This window comes from Canis aureus, chromosome 8 (genome assembly GCF_053574225.1).
Source record: "Canis aureus isolate CA01 chromosome 8, VMU_Caureus_v.1.0, whole genome shotgun sequence".
In the NCBI taxonomy this organism is placed as follows: Eukaryota; Metazoa; Chordata; class Mammalia; order Carnivora; family Canidae; genus Canis; species Canis aureus.
The window spans coordinates 55,119,632-55,139,975 of NC_135618.1; the positions used below are offsets into that span (position 1 = coordinate 55,119,632).

General features: G+C 42.8%; 1 protein-coding gene across 3 annotated transcripts in view; it reads right to left on the reverse strand.

Moving 5' to 3' along the window:
- Positions 1-3,390: 3,390 nt before the first annotated feature.
- USP31 (ubiquitin specific peptidase 31) overlaps positions 3,391-20,344 on the reverse strand; it is a 68,656-nt gene continuing 51,702 nt past the window's right edge. For 2 of the 3 annotated variants that reach the window (XM_077906990.1, XM_077906991.1), the window contains exons 13-16: positions 18,410-18,635; positions 12,673-12,831; positions 11,044-11,196; positions 3,391-8,952 (exon numbers count right to left, since the gene is read on the reverse strand). In XM_077906990.1, coding sequence (XP_077763116.1) covers positions 7,382-8,952; positions 11,044-11,196; positions 12,673-12,831; positions 18,410-18,635 — 2,109 coding nt within the window. In that variant the 3' untranslated portion in view covers positions 3,391-7,381. Of the gene's footprint in view, positions 8,953-11,043; positions 11,197-12,446; positions 12,539-12,672; positions 12,832-18,409; positions 18,636-20,344 lie in introns of all 3 variants that reach the window. The other variant, XR_013385082.1, reaches the window with a different exon arrangement.

Genomic DNA, 20,344 nt, shown 5'->3' on the forward strand with positions numbered 1-20,344 from the left:
ACTCATAACGAACAAGCATTTCAACAGAGAGGTGAAGAACGCAATTAGACTTTTAAACTACATTTGATGGTGGCGATCTTTGGTGCCCCCAAGTGGTCATAAGTAATGTGACATCTTCAACAGGGAGTCCTGTCCTGAGGGGAAATAAAAGACTGCCAGAAAAATTTTATCAGAACACGGTGGTTAAAAAAGAGGTTATCTGGGGGCAAGAGAGAGACCAGAAAAGAATGGCTCCTTCATTAGAACAGAGCCAGACTGTGAGTTCCTGCCCAGCCCCATGGCCTAGGACACATTACCGCTTGGAGAAAGTGGGAATAATAATCCCTGATTGTGAAAATTAAAGCATCGTTGTATTGTGATATCTTTAAAATTTTACATATAGAGTATCTGTCTATATTCTTCTGTAACTTGTTTTTTTTCACTTAACACTGTGGCTTTAAAGCATTTTGTAGAGATAAGTGTGGTACACAGATAATTTCTGCTTAATTTCCAAGGCTAGTCAACACCAAAAAGATACAGGTTGGCAAGGGGAGAAAGAGGAATATGGCTTAAAGAGGGCATCATGTAATAAATTTATTATATTTTGTTACATTTTCCACTTTTCTCTTAATTCCAACTGTATACTATATAATCAACTGCTGTTCCAGAAATAAAACGTTTTAAACATAAAAATATAAATTTTGCTTCTTAAAAGTGCATACACCTTGAATAATAAAACATACAAATAAATAACAGAAATCAGTGACATATCTCATGCACTTGTTCTAAAATAATTTAAAATGTATGATACACTTTTCTTCCAGCCTCAAGGAAAGATATCTGCATTCCGTACTACTGTACAACTAAAGAAGAAAATTATACAGAAATCACTATGAATGGTGCATGAACAATACCAAAGTATTTTGTGTACAGTGACAGGACATGCAGCTTTTAAGACAACTACAGAAATTCCAGTGTAAAACTAAAGAGTTTGCTAAAGAAACTATTTTTATAATGGGGCTTGAATTTGATTTTAACCAGTGGTGAGAGGCACAATTGGTGAGCAAACCGATAGGGAACACAAATACATGTTTGAAAGGCCTACAAAGATAATGTGAGCTTCAGAAAACATAGGAACTGCCTTCCCATTTGGTACTATACCGTGCCACTTAGAATAGCACCTAGGCAACTTCACACCTCATTTTCACCACAATAGGCCACTCTGCTTCAAGGAGGATTTCCAACTTGGATTTTTACTTAGATTTCATTCCTTGAAATGTTGAAAATACCAGGTAAATTGTTTCTTTTTTTTTTTTTGTAGGCAGCATAATGCTCAACAGGATGAAACCACCTGAGAAGCACAGCAGACTACTTTGAAGATGTTTAAAGTGCATTCAGCTCACCACAGATTAAAACTAAATTTCATTTGCCTCCATAGGTAACATACACTGCCAAATTTTTGGATATTATTTTTTTTTTAATTACTTGAAAAAACAGAGGGTTACCAAAACAAAGACTCCCAAATAAAATGCTTCACATTTGTTTTTAAACTAAAAGTCAACTCCTAAAACGACACTGTGGATAAGTAGAGAATGAGCTAACTAGGAAATTAGGTGGCAGCCTCGAGTTTGCTATTGTAATTACTATGGAGACATTCTATCAAAATCAGGAACAGGTTTTCCAAGGCCATGAAGGTTTTACTTCAGCATTTTCTAACTCAGAGTGACTTCCCAACTCCCCTGTGGGTCTGGCCCTGTGGTGGTAGCCAGAAAAAAGGCTCTGTGAAGGATGCACACCCTACAGGGGACTCTTGACTGCTCCAGCAAACTGAAGAGCACCAGATCCCACGAGACTGGCAAGTGTTCCAAGCACCCAAATAGGGCCTCAAATCAGAAAGGCTCCCTTATTTCAAACAGAATATTAGTATCAGTAGTTCTCAATCTTTTACTTCCTCTCCAATGAAACAGGAGTCTGAGTCACTCCTGAGTGCTTCACATGGCAGTGATTCTCACCATAGGGACAGTGTAGCACAGTGGCTCTCAATTCTGACTGAAATTAGAAACCCCCAAGAGCTTTAAAATATATGGCAATTCCTGGGACCTGCCCCTACACTAATTAGATCAAAAGCTTGGGAGTGGGACCCAGGCATTTTTAAAAGTTCTCTAGATGATTCTAGTGAATGCTGAGTATCAGAATCTCAGACAAGTCATTCAGAAGAGGCCTAACAGAATCCTGTGGAGAGTATGTGTATGAGACTTGGAAAAGCCTCCTAAGCCTGCAGTGGATCTCCTTTCCCTCCAAAATTGGGAAATAACAGTTTTAAATGCATGTGAAATAGATCTATAACCTAATCCACTGTAGAATGCTACCATAAATTCCATGAGCTTAGTCTTAATTGTGACCAGTGATTGGGAAGCTCCAAAGCTTTCCAAAACACCTTTAAGTCTCTACAAAAGCATTTTAAAATTGTTAGCACTATTAGAAGCCACATTCTCTTCTTGTGACCACGATAGAACCCTAGAAGATATAAAAAATTAAAATCTATAAAAAATGGCAGGTTATTTTTAGAACAAAATACTTTAGGAAAGTCTTCAGGCTAAATACAGTATATAAACCCGTGTGTGTTCAACATATCCAATTCCACTCCTGCTTGCAAAATACTTATTTTACATACAATCTTGCCAACAATCAAAAAAAAAAAAAATCAGCAAAGAGAAACATGTGCAAAGCAAAACAAGAAAACACATTCATGCTTTTCGGTACTGATGATTAAGCCACATGTAAAAAATTACAAATTCAAAAATAGAGCTCCATAATCCAAGAATTGCCTTTTTAAAAATTTACATTTAGCGTATTTTTTATTAGTTGTTTGCATAGGTTGTAAGAACATGCTTTCTGGGTTAGACGGAGGCCATGCAAAATTATTTTCATTACTTGGGGGAAAAAATGACTGGTCATGCTCAAATTGCAGCTGCAAAACAAACACTATGAAAGTTGATTAAAAGGCAGTGTGAGGGATCCCTGGGTGGCGCAGCGGTTTGGCGCCTGCCTTTGGTCCAGGGCGCGATCCTGGAGACCCAGGATCGAATCCCACATCGGGCTCCTGGTGCATGGAGCCTGCTTCTCCCTCTGCCCGTGTATCTACCTCTCTCTCTTTCTCTCTGTGTGACTATCATAAATAAATAAAAAAATTAAAAAAAAAAAAAAGGCAGTGTGAAATACTAAGTGTTCATTTAAAGAAAGCATAGGATTTCCCTCCCAAAAATGTAGTGAAGTTTAACAATAATGTACCCTTTATGAAAGTAAAGATGACCAGTCTGCACAGTAACAGCTACTTTATGTTTATGATATAGGCACTGATTTGTCAGCAAATTTTGCTCTTACTTCCAAATAATACAAGTTCAACACACCTCACAGAATATGTTTTATTGAAACTGTGCTTATGATTTCTGTAACTATCTCAAAAATCCAACCCAGAAACACTAATTATCTTGACATTCAATAATTCTGATAACCTATGTAGGAAACAACAACTTTAGCTGTTGGGTAATTTGTCAGAATGAAATGTAACATCATATGTCAATCTATTTTTAAAAACACATTTATTTGAAATAAGTGAGCTCTGTTCACAGCTCTTCTCTGTTCCATTTTTCCTCAAGGCTGCCACTGCTGCTTCCTTTACATACTGTCCCTAGTTTTTTCCATGATAGTTTCTTTAGAGGGATGGCAATTTGTCCCCCGCCCCCCCATCCCCATATCTGTTTCATACAAACATGGATGACCAAATTCTAATGGAAAGTGACTTTGTAATGGATTTTCAACCCCTAAGTAGCAGAGACAGCTCAGTCTGAAAAAGTAGATGTAAGAGTAAAATGTCTCCAAAGATGAAGAAGGGCACTTTTGGTTTCCGGAACAGGAGAGACTTGCTCAAGAGGACCACAGGCCTTGGCCAGTTCACCAGAATCCACTTGCTCTCTTTGTTCGGGGGTCGGGGACCGTCACTCCATTTGGGGTATCACAAGCATCCCTTGGCTCATCAGCTGCGCTCCCAGGGCTCCTCGGCTACAGCAAATTCCTGATGCTTTCTGCTCGCCTTTACGAGCAAAGCAGGCCCTCAACGAACGTTTGCAGAATGAATGAATGAATCAATGAATGAATCAATGAATGAATCAATGAATGAGGAAAGAATGATTACAAGGGTTGAGGGCAGCCTCATATCAAATTACAATATTTTACCAGACCACAAATATTCCCACGTCCGTTTCTATTGGTCCAGCAAGGTATTCTTTTCAGTTAGGCTGCTTTTAGGATGGGAAACCATAAGGGCTGGGAGGTGATCTTGAGATGAAGTGAGCTTAACGGTTTCTTTGTGCTTCCACATTATATAAGGGATTACAGAGGCAAGGTGCAGGGCTGTCTGAAGGAATGACATAATCTCAGTGCACTGGATGTTCACAGGAAAATAAATCAAAAATAAAAAGTTTTTTAAAAGCAAAAAACAATACAGAACAGCACTACTGTCAGGGATTATTCTGTGCCTACCAGGAAATGACTGCTCTACTCAGACCCACCTAGTTGTCAACCAGAAACCCAGGCCCACCATCCTTAGCAGATAATTTTTAACCTCAAAGCATAGATATGCTCAATGTGCCAAACATCACTGGGAAAATAAAAAACAAAGCAAACACCAAGTCCCTACCAAACAACTAACTTGCCTACCAAACAACTGAATTGAACCAAGTAATAATTTTCCAATAAGATCTTCCACACCTCAAAGAGCATCTCCAAACTTTTGGGCAAATATCCTTTTCTGTGGCTTAAAGGTTGTACCTGTAGCTAGGGATGTAATTTTTATTATTTACCAAGCCCAGAAATGAAACAGCTTAAAGATGCCTAGACAATGCCACACTTCCTGATTTTTTTCATTTATATCCAAAAAAGGGGACTAAACTCCATAGACATATAGTTTACAGATGCTTAAATTTTATTTCTAGATCCCATGGAAAATTAAAGACATTTGGAGAATTGTTTTTTGCTTAAAACACTAGATATAATGGAAAATCCATTCCTGGAGGACTCGAGAATAAAAATATTTGCCACTATGAAAATTAAACTACAATCTACTAATGCTTAACTGATAGTAGCCCTAGAGAAAGGTGTTATTAAAATCCTTTTTGTAGTCAAACTCAATTCCAAGGCTATTGCAGAGCTTCAGATAGAGTTCACAGGATATTCACTTATTTCAAAGAAAGACAAGAAGCTCCAATCAGACAAACATTCGATTCCTGGTACTGACGATCCCATACTTGGTGTATCTTTTCCAGGAAATAAAAGTGACACTGAAAAACTAGCAGTGGCCAAACACTGATGGGGCTGTCAGTGTCCCCGCAGAGGCAGGAACAACACTGATGGCAACCGGTCTTACACAGTCACACTACAGCAGAGGAGAGGAATGCTGCTTTGGGAAACCAGACGCCTGTGCAGTGAATCAGGGACACCTAGTGAAGGGGTGAGTATAGGACCAAGCGCACAGGGCAACAGGCTCACGTTCAATGAACTTCATGGAGCACTATGGTAGCTTTCACAAGGCTGAGGAGCTAAGTCTTAAATATTGCAAGGGTCTAAAATTCTAGCTATCCTCAACATAAATGGCTTCCAGACTTGCAAGTTACCTGCTAATGCTCAAAATAGCAGCAAAATAAAGTTAGAAACCTATGGGAAATACTTCCCAAGAGGTACGGGGGGGGGGGGGGGGGGGGAGAGAAAAAAAAAGGCAGTGCAGAATTCATAACTATTCATGTGCATGTGTTCTAACTACTTCACACACAGCAATACTGAAAAGGAAGGTTATAAATGGATCTGTGCACCAAGAGTTCAGGAAGAATTGGAAGGCTTTAATTTTTTTTTTAAAAAGTTAATATTTAAAAGCATATAAACTTAGCATGCTATACTTCATGGCAAAGTGACAAATGCAATTCAAAGAGAATCAGGACCATGACTCTCGACATTTTAAAAAAATATAAAAATGGGGGAAAAAAAGGCTATAAATAGCCAGGATACCTCTAGAAAGCTTGAAAAACTACATATCTTGCTTATCTGTGAGATTCTGTGAGGTTCCCTTGTTTTCTAAACAAGAAATGTAATTTGCACTGACAATGCCAGATGGAACATGCCCCACTCCTACTTTTGAGTTCTGGTTAAGAGATGAAATCTTAAGCACAAAGAAAAAAATGACTTACTGAAAAGCAATCTACAACTTTGACTGACAGGCAGGCAGGATCAGAAGTGCACACGTAATACTGTGTCACACATTGCTTCAACACGCCATCAACTAACTGACTTTTGGCATTAGGCAACTTCTTTCTTCTCCAAGTTACAAGAAACACAGGCATGTGCACGCAAGGCAGCATGGAGCTTTCAGCTTCTAACACAGAAAAAGGCAACACCAGAGAAGGAAAATGGTACAGATTCATGCATCCAGTTCAGAATCCATTTTTTTCCAGGAATCTTTCAAATGTGTTAACTGCTCTACTGCATTTCAAAATCCCAAAGGCCTTAGTGTAGCAAATTTAGAAGAAAAACAAAATGAACTAGTGACTGGCTCTCTGGCTGTCCAAATGTGCCACCTCTTAGGACATATCCTAAGAATCAAGACAGCTTATGATACATACATCTGTGCAGACATGAAGGTATGAAAGACTTCTTTCCTACCTCTAGAAATTTCTATCTGTGGCAGTCAGAGAAATGACAGTCACCCCACAGGCCACCTCCTTCATTAACCCTTTTACTGATGCGCATCCACTCTAGACTAGCTGAGTATATACCTGAGAAACATTAGTGTTAAAATATTGCCCTTTACAGAGACTGGTAGATGGGGCCAAAGTGCAGAAAGCAAAGTCTTCTCTCGGTTTGTTGGTTTCACTGTTAGTGTCACAGTTTTTAGAGCTCCTGGTGCCACACGACAATCAGCTGTGAGGACAAATCCTGCTCAGATGAAACCCAAGTCAAATAACCCAATCCTTCTACAGCACACACTAATGACAGCTTAACTGGTTCACAGATTTCCAAACCCTAGTGTCCAACAAAAGTCATTAGAGTTCTCTAGAAAGAAGTATGTACAATTGCTAAAGGGACCGCCCAGGGTCTCATCTACATTATTCCAGTTAGCTTGTATCAATGCTTTGCCTATGGCTGTTATTTGGTTCAATGGCAGAATAAGGCGACGCTTTTAACAATCTGCAGTTGAATTCTACACACACATACACTCGCGCACGCACACACACGCACACCAGGCACATGACCCAAAACATACAAAACAAAAGCATAGAGGGCTTTGGTGGGAGGGAAAGGGTTCTAAATAAATAAACATCTTTACAGATAAAACACTTGGATTGCAGAAACATCACTGAGGTTTTTGAGAAGGCCGTGCAGAGGTTTGCATGCTAGAAGATAACTTTTTTGAGGATTTCTCAGCAGACTGCCTGCCACCAGGAGACGAGGGCACTCCAGAATCTAGCTGGGAAGACTTGGATTTACGAGCAGACAGCAGGGAATGTTTAGCAGAAGTAGGGTCCTTAGAGACAAATTGCTCTTTTCCAACTGTACTTGCATTTGGCTGCTGGGCACCTGGAGACTGGTAGCCTTTCTCTGCCTTGTCGTCCATGCCACTCTTACCAGCCAGCTTGACAGAGCTCCCAGCAACCTTCTTGGAGAGCAAGGTTGTTTTGCCAAGGTCAGTTGACCGCCGGGTTTCCTTCTGTCTCAAGGCTGACTTGAAGAAAGACAGCCCCTTGTCCTCCGACTTGCTGTCCCTCTTGAGACCAGCCTTCATGCTCGTGCTGGGGGAACGCAGGCTGGCCATGGAGGAGCTCCTGACATGCTTTCCATCCCCGCGGCCCTCCCCTGCCCTGGCCTGGCTCACCCGGGGGGAGTTGGGTTTAGAGCTAGAGGTAACGCTGGCTCTATCCGAAGCAAGGCTTTGCCTGGAGCCCTCTCTACTCAAGCTCCGGTCTGAAGTCCTGCTCTTCCCAGGAGGGAAGGGGCCCCTTGCAGCAGGGCCCGAAGCTTTTTTGGCAGATGTAGAGGAAGCGGTGTAGGTGAGGGAGGAAGAAGACTTTTGCCGCTGGGGCGAAGGAGATGACACGGAGTCCTGGGGTTTGGGGGAGGACTCCTTTCTGGACTGGCCAGGGGCAGGGGAGGAATGCCGTCCACTGGCCCTGGAAGAAGAATCTGCTTTGCTTCGGGAGCGGGAGGGCTTTACAGAAACTTTTACAGGAACAGGAGAAGAAGGGGATGTACTTGAAAGAGATGATTCCTGGCTTGCCAAGACTGGTCTCCCCTTCCGCAAGCTTCTATCTGGTTCAGAAGCGCCTTTGGAACTGGGGGATCTCTTGGCTGTGCTGTCTGGTTTCTTTGTGAGGGAGCCCGGGTGGCTTGTGGGTTTCACCTCTTTGACTGGAGAGCTGTCTACAGAATCACTCTGATCCACATAAGCAATCTGGTTATTGTTATCAAATGGATCGGAGATGGGGGGCACACGATCCCCTTGTGCTGAGTTTTTGCTCTGTGTGTCTACAACACTGGAGTTCAATTTGCGGGTGTCTGATTCATCTCTGAACACACCTTCCATGACAGCCAGAGGGGCCCGACCCACAGCCTTGTGCTCACGTCGGCTGTGACTATCACTTGGTTCCTGGTAACTGCTGGAAAGGTTCCGCAAGCTGCCAAAGCAGGAGATGGAGACTTTGTCATCCACTGCCTCCCCAATCTTCTCCAAGGTGGAGGCAGAGGTGTGGATCGGAGAGTCCCCTGAGAACCGGGAGGGAGAATTGGAGCGCATCTGCAGCTTAGCGGACAGGGACCAAGAAGGTCTAATGCAATTGTCATTAACGGCCAAGGGGCTGGTGACAGAAGATCTGGATGACAAGCTCTGACGCTGGACACTTCTCACGAATGGCCGAGTGGAGAAACCGCCTGAATGTAGCAGAGAAAATAGCATTAAGTTAAACTGAAAACATGTCCCAGCAACACCTTAAGATAACTGAAGAAGGGAGGAAGGCAAGCCTGGAATGACAGGAGCGTGACCTTCAGAGCCAGCACATCTGGAGTCAAGGAGCAGCCACATGACTTCAACTTTTCTGGACCCAGTTCCCCTATCTATAAAATAGGGACATTCTAACTCAGGGATCGGCAAACGGTCCCTTTACCTTCTTGCTGTACATCAGGAATTGAGAGACTTAAGGGCCCAGACAGTTAATACTCTAGGCTTCGTGGACCAACCACTCAACTCTGTCACTGCAGCATGAAGTGACACCACAGAAGACATACACAAACGGGTGTATGTGGTTGTGTTCTAATAAAACCTTATTTACAAATAAAGGTGGGGGCCAAATTTGGCCCATAGGCTGTCATTTGCTGACCCTTGCTCTAATTTACAGGGCTGCTCTAAGAACTAAATAAAGTCCTAAAAGTCCTGTGCCCACCTGGCACTTCACAGACGCTCAGTAAATGTGAGCTACTGATCTGGCTTCTTCAACTAAGAACCAGCAGGGCCCACGGAAGTCAAGTAGTGGGCTCGAGATTACACAAAATCAGAGGCAGAGTTAATACCAGAACCACAAACTCTTGTCCTTGACTCAATGCCACATACAGGTTGGCCTGTAATTACGGCCTATAACAGCAGACTGGTGGAAAGAACCAGAGATGATACACTCTTATCCTGAGTGATTTCAAACTTCTGAAGAAAAAGTTCATAATTAGAACTATACACTTCTATTTTGAGTAGCTTAAAACTTCCTTCCAAAGAAAATATTCTAAATTCAATTCCATACATACTTGGCCCTGTAGCTGTGGTATTTATAAAACTGTCCAGATAAGATCCTCAGAGACAGACTCTATTCTGTGGGCACCACCCAGTACCACTGTGATGATGATGCTTAAGAGGATCCTGATTTCACCAACTACTCTGTCTAAAAACAGACCAAGGGCAAACCAGCTTACTGTTAACACAACAGTGAATTCTAAATTTAAAGGCTGCATTGAGAAAAACCTCTACTTAAACAAGCAAAGATTCACTGGCCAGTTTTCCATAAAATGCCAGGAGCTTAGCAATTCCAGCTAAGTACTCTTGTTAACTTACAAATGCAGAGGCAAAAAGCCAGAAGCGAGAGCAGGCGTGGAGCTGCAAGGACACAGACCTCCAGGGCCAGGCGGCCCCTTCCAGGCTCCTGCTGTTTCCCTCCACTTCGAGTTCTTACAATCAACCGTCACCAGACGCAGATTACAGCAACTGACATGTTAGCCGCAGAAGGAGACTTGTTGGGAGATGAGTCACCGTCCTCGTTAGAGAAGCTGAGCTCACTCTCACCTACTCCCTGCCTCACTGCCTGGACTGCCTGATCCTTCCAGCACCACCTGGGGTTCCTGTCAGAACCATGGGTTCTGCTGCTATTACTCATGTGGTAAGGAAAGGTAAAAAACACAACAAAAACACAGTTCTATTTGTATCATATTTCCCAAGTTTTTGCCATGTGACAATCTTCAGAATTCTTAAAAACTATCTTTATGCAGAGGCAAGAGTTTTTGTTGTAGGTGCTTCTGTACTCAAAAGAACACGATACAAATTCCTCTAAAGGAAACCACGGTGGAAAGGGGAGACGAGTCAGGAAGCCCCAAAGCAGAGTGGAGTCAACACAGTGACTCCTCCTTGCCAGGTGGCCCTGAGCAAATCACCACCTTGCAGAGTCCCCTTACAGATTTTAGTGACTCTGAAAAGCACTTTCAAAGAAACGAATACACATTTTTGCACAGAGTTAAAGCCCCAGCCTCCACACTAGACCTTAGAAACGGAAAATAATGAAGTAGGAGAAAGTCTTCCTAGAGGTCACAGAGGAAAAGCGAATGACCCCGTTTATAGAAAATGGCACTTATGATTGTAATGCACAGCTACGCAGCTCTTTTACCTTCTCCTGCAGTCTTCTTGGGGCTTAGTTTCTAAGTACGAGGGACCCTGTGCCATGTCTGTGAGACACCATTTTGGAAATGTGTTACATAACCCATACCCACCATCATCTTCACTCCTCTCCCCGGCCATCTCCACCGACTCAGACAATGAGGCCAGGGAGGTGCGTCTGGAGGAAGCTGCGGAGGTCACACTGGCTTGCTTGCTCCCCGGGAGCCGGCTCACCCAATGTTCACACAAGGAGGAACTCGTGGAGCCTGTAGGAAAAGGAAGCAGGCACTGAGGTCAGGCCAGAATCCTGGGCCAGCTGCTTGGCACACACTCTCAGGAAAGTGCTGCTACCAAGCTGGGAGGTGGCCAATGTCAGTATAACTCACTCCTAGACCCCACGCTGTGCCTGCTTGAATATCCCATTCAGATGAGAAGGAGGGCAGACTCTCACACATGTTTATAGTAACAAAATCCAAGTATAGGCATGGACACTTCATAATGCAAAGTGCAAGTCTTAAAGTGATGACAACAGAATCATTCATACTAGTTGTACAAATATTTTTTAAGTACCTACTGCCGGGCACTGCTCTAAGCACACACAGGAAAAATTCTGACACAGAGCAAACAAAAGCAGCAGTGCTCCGTTATCTTCTTAGTCTCACTGCTTTGTGGAATCATTAAGTCATTTTCACAATATTAATATACAAAATACATGCACACACCCAGGCTATCTGCCAACCTGTAAGTCCATTCCAGGGATGCCCTGAAATATATTCTGGAGCAACAGAAAATGCTCTTGAAATGGAGAACACGACTCAAGTAGACCTCAAGAGGGTGCAGTTTCCAAGCATATCTCAGGCTCTGGAAAGCACTGGGGGAAAGCACAGAGCACTGGAGTGCTCACTGTCTTAACGGAGTGAGTGGCTATAGAAAGGCAGGTATACTGAGTGGGGCTTGACTCCAGCAGAGGGTCACTCTGCTTCAGCAGTGCTTCCTTTTCAGTAGCTTCAAACCCACTCCTCGCAAGCTTCTAGGGGATCCAGGGTAAATACTCTCTTATGTGATCCCACATTACCATATCCCTGTCCTCAGCCACAGTCTCTTAAATTCTGCATTAAGAAGCATGCATCGCCTTGTCTGGACTATCTGTGGCTACATCGAGACTAGACCCTATCCAGCTACCCAGCCCATCTAATAGGACTATAGCCTTCAACCCTTGTAACAAAACAGTCCGACTTCACAGGGGAAAAAAAAAAAAACATTTCTAATGGTGCCATACCTTTTCTAAAAGGCTCTAACATACACTGACCTAATCTGATGCACAGAATGGCCCCATAAGGCAGGTATTATTAGTACTCCAACATTATAGATGATTAAATATGTGGCTTGGATGGGCCGTGCTCCCAGATGATCCAACCAAAACATGGCAAAGCCAAGTTTCATTCCTTCTTGCTTTTAGAATAGCATGCTATACTGCTTTTTTTCATTCACTCATTCCACAAGCAAACATGGCAACCTCATTTTGAGACAGGCTCTCCCGGCTTCCATGGGAACTCTGCTGGTTTGTGGATTCCACTCCTATTTCCTTGACTGCAATCATTTTGGTTTCTAGATTAAATGCAAATATGAGAATTTATCTGATCAACCCAAAAGAGTAATGAGACCTTGTGGAGAAGTTCTCTGGACCATTAATTATAATCTTCTGTTCTAGAAAAAACTGCCAAAGAAGAAGTTGGTCTTACCTGCCACTGAGCTATTGGCTGACCATGATGGAATAGCTGTCCGCCTCTGGTAGAAAAGGATGTATGCTGTCTGTGTGCAAACCTCATCTTCTGATAGCTGTTGCACATCACTGTCATCAAAGCAGTACCAGAGGCCATCCACAGAGTTCTTACAGTACGCTGCCAAAAAAGAGTCTGTCATGAGGACCAGGGACGGTGGGCACCAGCCACTCCACTCTGTCCAAACCAGTGCTTTGGCTTATATAATTAATTCAAGAGCTTTTTAAGGTTGTACATAATAATGCACAAAGTGATTTAAAAAAAAAAATCCAAATGGCCTATCATGCTCAGGCAAAATTTTTTGAGAAATTCTAAACTATTCCAAATGGACAAAATTCTATTTAATCTTAGAAAACACAATATACTCATTTATTTAAACCAGTGGGTCTCAACCTGGGACAATTTTGCCCCTGTAGGGACATCTAGCAATGAATGGAGACATTTTTGATTGTCACACTAGAGGGTAGGGTGCTACTGGCATTGAGTGGGTAATCAAGGATGCTGCTAAACATTCTACAATGTGCAGGACAGTCCCCATGGCAAGAATTATCCAGCCAAGCTGTCAAGAGTGCTGAGGCTGGGAAACCCTGATTTAAGTATGTTGTCACATTTTAGCATTTATTAGAGATAGAAAATAGAACTAGAAATGATGATACTAATACTAAAAGCAGCTACTATTTGTTTAGCATATATTATGTGCCAAACCTCTCAGTTAATCCTATGAGATTTGCTCTACTATTATTCCCATTTTACAGAGGCTCAAAAAGATTAACCAGTTTCCCCAAAGTCAAGCAGCTGGTGAAGGGCAGGGCCCAGCTCAATTCAGGTGTATCTGGTCTCTGAGCTAACACTTAAACTACCCCACCCTGCTTCCCTGAAGGGTAGCACAAAAAATGCATCCATGAAAGTTCCCTGGCAAACTAACATTTGAGCTCATAAATGCATGCATGTTTCTCTTCAGTTCAAATTCTAAGCCCTGAGAAAGAAAGACCACTCAAGTACCAGCAAAAGCAGACAAGAACTCAGTGTTCCTGGAAACCACATGATCTTGTAAGGATATTTCAAAGGGTGTGATAAGCTTGATCCAGAGGGATACAATTCTTATCACACTTTCTAAAAATACCCATTTATTGGAGTAAGAATAAATGAGTGCTAGAATATTTAGCTGAACACTCCAGGGACAGGGCATATAGGGTTCTGAGAGGCACCCAGGCAAGGAGGGCTACACCAGATAGGTCCCCAAAAAGAGCAGAATAAGAATCTTTTGATCATGGGGAGGGAAATCACGTACAGCTATGGACCCCTAAGACCAGAAGGGGAGAGAAGCAGCAATAGAGGCACCTGATTAAACAGCAACTTGTCATTGGTGTCAGGCCAGGTGTGAAACAGAAATGACCCGGCTGGTGAGGTGGCTGCTATTCTGGAGTGGGACATCCCTAAAAGAAGGAGACAGAGCAGCCCAGCACTAGCATCAATCTATTCCTCTTCAGGGTGGTCTATTCTCAGTCACATCATGGCAACTAAGGCAGCACAGTAAATCATTAATGGTTTAACAGTGTTTTTACAAAATAATTCTATTTGCTTTTCTTCCTGGCAGTAGCTTCTCAAATGTTTTCTAGACAAGTGTTATTTAAATGGTGGTTCGCAGACTGGTCCTGGTCCACAGCAAGATAAGCACCCAAACTGAGATAAGCATTTAAAAACTTTTATAGCAATCTGACACTGTTATGATATTTTTACAAAGGTACTGACTCATTAAAAATTGGAAATTAGGGCAGCCCCGGTGGCACAGCGGTTTAGCGCCGCCTGCAGCCCGGGGTGTGATTCTGGAGACCCAGGATCGAGTCCCACGTCGGGCTCCCTGCATGGAGCCTGCTTCTCTCTCTGCCTGTGTCTCTGCCTCTCTTTCGCTCTCTCTGAATAAGTAAATAAACAAATCTTTAAAAAAAAAAAATTGGAAATTAAAAAAAAAAAAAATAGGCAGGCTCTTCATCATAGAAGTTTGAATTAGAATCCGTACACAAGTTAGCCATAGGGCAGCCCGGGTGGCGCAGCGGTTTAGCACTGCCTTAGGCCCAGGGTGTGATCCTGGAGACCTGGGATCGAGTCCCACGTCAGGTTCCCAGCATGGAGCCTGCTTCTCCCTCTGCCTGTGTCTCTGCCTTTCTCTCTCTCTCTGTGCCTCTCATGAGTAAATAAATAAAATCCTAAAAAAGATTAAAAAAAACAAAACAAAACCACAAGTTAGACATACACGTAACCATGTGATTAACAGCCTGAACTAGTGCAAAATAAAATTCCAAATGAAAACTTAAAAACTCATCTTTAATTCAACAAGTGAAGGCATTTAAAATGTTGTCTAAACTAAAACCCTACACTTTTATATATCAGAAAAGCAGTGGTATGGCCTAGGCATCAAAAAGGGGAAATAATGCAGACAGTGCCTAAGCTCTTCCTAGGGAATAACAGGTCCTGAATGGCAGGCCCAAGCACTTCTAGATCACCGGTGTAGTCACCAAGTTCATATAAAGTCACCTGCTGTAGGTCACAGAGCATGGATGAGGTGTCTAGCTTCTAGCCCATGCTCCTATCTCCAAACTACCTGTAGGTTTTCTGGCATTTTCCCAAGTCCATTCTATACAAAGAGTAACATGATAGGTTAGAATCCAGTACTGTCCTATTTTTCTCAATACTCTCTTGCTAGAAAGTGCATTATTTTCCCAAGAAACAATATCAAAGGAAGACACATTCTTTACCAAAGCTGAAGCTAGGTGAATACTACCCAGGCAAAGGTGCTACTATACCTGCTACCCAGTGAAATTAAACAATCTCTAAATCCTTTCCATCTGAAGAGTCTAAGAGTATATAATTCTATGACTCAGTATCCAAGAAAAGACATGACTGGTAATGCCACAAAGGCAAATATCCAATCAGATACATGACATTTATTATACAAGTGGGCCCCATAAAATATAAACACAAAATCTACAAGACATAAAGTCTTATCAGATTTTAAATTTGATTTAAACCAAAATATAGGGATCCCTGGGTGGCGCAGCAGTTTACCGCCTGCCTTTGGCCCGGTGCGCGATCCTGGAAACCTGGGATCGAATCCCACGTCAGGCTCCCGGTGCATGGAGCCTGCTTCTCTCTCTGCCTGTGTCTCTGCCTCTCTCTCTCACTGTGTGCCTATCATAAATAAATAAAAATTAAAAAAAAATAATAAATAAACCAAAATATAAAGTAAACTGTATCTAAAAGTTTAATTAACATTTAACTTTTGTCTTCTATGGACTTCAACTTCTCTCATTTTTCTCCCTGAGTGTGCTTCCCAGGGCAGGCAGAGGCAAAACAAACCATTCCAGTATGAGATAATACTTGGAATTGGTATAATTCCTCTCACAAATAACTGTTGCCTACAGCATCTAAGTACTGCAAGAACTAAAAGGGTTTCAAGAATAAAAGATTACTGTATGCAGTCATTGGTGGAGGGGTTCAGGAGCCCAACATGCTTCTTCAGCCTGCTGAGCGGGGGTTTTGGAGCTAGCTGCTAATGGAAGTGTCTCACAGAATTTGAAATACTAACTGGTGAAGCCCAACCTCCTCCACCTCCCCTGACCTTTATGAGTCAATGGCACCCTGAATTTTGTTGCGTGAAGCACTGAGTTCAGGAAGAAAGGAAGTCCCTGGAAGTACCTATGTGAAATGCGTTGAGTCTGAAGGAAGCAAAAATCCAAGTCCTGGCCACTCACCCATACAGATTGCCAAATTAACAGCAGTGCTCTGTGGACTCCCCCACACACATAAATGTCCAAGGAAGAGTCCCCACACCTGCCTGCTCCCCTGAGGTTCACACATGTCTTTAAGCCAGTAATTCCAGCTCTGAGACTCAGTCTCAAGGAAATACAAAACTGGAATATAAACTAAAAGATATGCATCAGTGTTACAGTTAAAGTTAAACACCAGGGCAGCCCGGGTGGCTCAGTGGTTTAGCGCCGCCTTCAGCCCAGGGCATGATCCCGGAGACTAAGGGATCGAGTCCCACATCAAGCTCCCTGCATGAAGCCTGCTTCTTCCTCTGCCTGTGTCTCTGCCTCTCTCTCTCTTTCTCTCTCTCCCCCTCCCTCTCTCTCTCTCTGTCTCTCTTGAATAAATAAAATCTTAAAAAAAAAAAAAAAAAAAGTTAAACACCAGAGACAATAGACATGTTCAACAATGGGGAACACCTATATAAAACTAGAGTTCCACCAACAGAATGTTCTGTGGTCATGAAAAACAGTGTTTATAAAAATTAAGCACCAACATCCAAATACTTCTATTATAATGGTAAGCATGAAGACTGGGATACAGGGAATGCATGGAGGACTTGCACTTCATTGCGCTTCTGATTCTGATACTTTTACTGTCTATCTCCCTGTCAGCCCATACAGTCCTGAAGTGCAAACAGCAGGTTACCATCCCCATGGCTTCTCCTGTGCCTCCGATACACTCTGACCATGCTCCCACAGGCCCTTCCTCTACTGCCCAAACACATTTCCACCACAGAACGTATTACACGTTACTGATCTTACATATTATCTGGTCCCCTACTTGAGTACACTCCTGGAAGACAGAGGTTGAGGCCTATTTGTTTCTGATGTGCCTCTGACAGCCCAGGGCAAGCTAAGTAGGACATGTTCCATGAATGTTCACCTAAATAGAACCTACCAGTACAATCATGACTGTGTAAATTAATGGCCAAAACTTCTAAAAAAAACACCAGAAGAAATGTTACCTACATACAATGGTATATTATTCAGCCTTAAAAAAAAAAAAAAAAGGAATTCTGACACATGCTAGAACATGGGTGAATCTTACAGACATGCTATGTGAACTAAGCCAGACACAAAAGGACAGATACTACATGGTTCCACTTATAGAAGATTCCAGGTGTAATCAGATTCGTAGAAACAGGAAGACTAGTGGTGACCAGGAGATTGGGGAGAAGAGGAGAAAAGGAAGTTGCTGTTTAATGTTTCAGTTTGGGAAGAAGAAAAACGTTCTGGAGAAGGATGGTGGTGAGGGCCTCAGAACAACATGAACGTACTTAATGCCATTGAACTCCACACTTCAAACTTGGTTCAAATGGTAAATTTTGGTATGTTTGTTAATCACAATGTTTTTTAAAAAGTTACCAATCATTATTTTTGAGTGATGAGCCTAAGGATGATGGTACTGTTCTCTCTCTCTTGTCTACAAATTTTAGATAATGAACATAATAACTTTTAAAAATGAAAAATAAATTTAGCCCTAAAACAAAGAGAAAACTCTTTGAAGTCACTTTAAAGACAGTATAAAACTGGTTCATATAATCACTCAAGGGAGAAGCTGGAATTTCAAGGAGGTAGAATGAAACCTCAAGAGTGGAGTGCAGGGGAGGTAACCAAAGTGAGCCCTCAATGGCCCAGACAGTGCTGTCTGCATGCACCCCTCCTCAGTCAGTTCAGACAGCTACTGGATGATCCAACTCAAGAAAAGAAGGAAGAATTTTCATTTTTTGTTCGTGGACAGAGATCCTGAGGATGAGAACTGCTCTCAAAGTTGGCACAGTGCCTACTAGAAGAGAAAGGGAGATTTTAAAGCAAAAATAACCCTGTCACAAGCAAAACATGTGTGAAGGAAGGGTCAGCATAGACACCCGGCCCCTCGCACTGCAGACCTGTGTAGTGCCCCCCTTGCATGGTGCCATGATGATTGCACACAGCATACAGGTCATAGACGTAGTCCTCAGGGTCCCTCCCGAGTCCATAGGGCCGTCTCCACGGAGACCAATGGGATGGCAAGCTCCAGCTGCTCTGACTTCTCTTAACCACATGAGGTGTCATGTCCAGGCCAGTCAAGGGGAACTTGACCATGTTCTGAAGTTTCATACGCCTGTCTCCTTCCTGTTGCAAGAAGAAAAACAAGTTCTGATGATATTTTCATGCAAGTGGATGGCAGATCAGTTGTGTGTGGAATGTGGACCCTATCAGCAAGAGTGGTTTTAGTTACCGATCTGAGGTTTCCCAAGATACATACAAAATAGGGAAACACATTAAAAGCTTTAACTATCTGGAGGAACAGGTTATAACAGCACTAAAAATAGAACAAGCAATGACCTACATGTAAGGGGTGATGAACTTCTTTCAGTCTCCTTATCTGATAGAGGAGTTTTAGGTTTTTGACATACAAAATTGTCAGTATCAGGCAGTTCATCCTAATACCTCTGTCACAGAGGCATGAAAAGTAATGGAGTAATCATGTATGTGAGAGATGAAGCACACTGCTGGCATAGAGTAGCCACTGGATAAGCACTGCACTCCTTTCCTCTCCATCTCTTCCAACAAGCATGTTAATGCTTAAACTGACTTAATATATTTATTTAGCTGATAATCTTGGGTAATCTGTATTTTCCATTAAGGCCACCGGGAAATCCTGAAATCCGTCAGCTCAATAGCTGTCTTCTGAATGCTTCCTGTGTCTGAGGAAGCTTTAAGAAATTAACCAGGCATGGATAAACACCCACCTCAAGAGCTGTGAATCTATTAAAAGAAGGAAAATGTTTATAAAAGAAAGGCAGGATGAGCCCTGGACTGTCATGAAGGTCAGACTAAAGAATCTGGACCTTACTTTGCAGTCAAGCGCTAAGGCTTGAGGGAGGGGACGTCATTAGGGCTGTGTAAGCAGTGTGCAGGGCATGACACTAAGGAAGGAGCAGCTTAGGTTAAGAAATCAAGTAGAAGACAATGCAACTGCAACCAGCTGGAAAGTATCACAAATCTGAAGTGGCACACTGGCAGCAATAATGAGGAGAAGGGGGCACACTCAGGAGGCACTGCAGAGGCACAACTGAACTGAAGAGATAATTGGCTATAGGGGAGGGTCCAGAGAGAAGTCAAAAGTGACTGCCTTCAAAAAAAAACAGAAAGCAAAGGAAGTTAGTGTGCGTGTGTCGAAGGGGCCAGAGAAGGCTGAAGGCAGGGCTCTGAACCTCACCAACTCTCTACCTGCAGATCCCAAGGGATGCATGCAGTTGGGATACTCCACCATTATAGGAGCCAGACCCCCAAACCTTTGAGTGAAAGCCCAGCCCTAGGGATCCTGGGCGTGTCATCCCAGATACCTCCACTTCATCAGCAAGTCCTAAACATCTGCTCAATCTATTCGGGTCTTATCTACTGCCACAGCTTCATACAAGCCATCAGCATCCTCCCTTGGATGGTTGCCATGGCTCCCTTCAGATCTCCCTAGCTTCATTTGTGCAGCCTCACATTTTCCATACAGCAGCCAGAATGGTCTCTTCAAATAAAAAATTTGGTCATGTTGCTTCTCTGCTTGTAATCCTTTATCAGAATCCCACTCTGCCCAAAAGGTTCTGCTTGGACAGCCAGTCCCTAAGCAGCCCTTCTACCTTAACTCACACCTTCCCCACCCTCCAGAAGTCTAGCCAAACTGGCCTGCTCAGTCTTTGGCACATGCTATCTCCTTGCACACATCGTTCCCTCTGCCACTGTGTACATGGCCCTGCGTCCAACTCACCTGGGAGATGCCCAATCCTAATCTTTCAGATACAAACCTAAAAGCCAGGCCTCAGACTTCTTAAACATTTACCTCC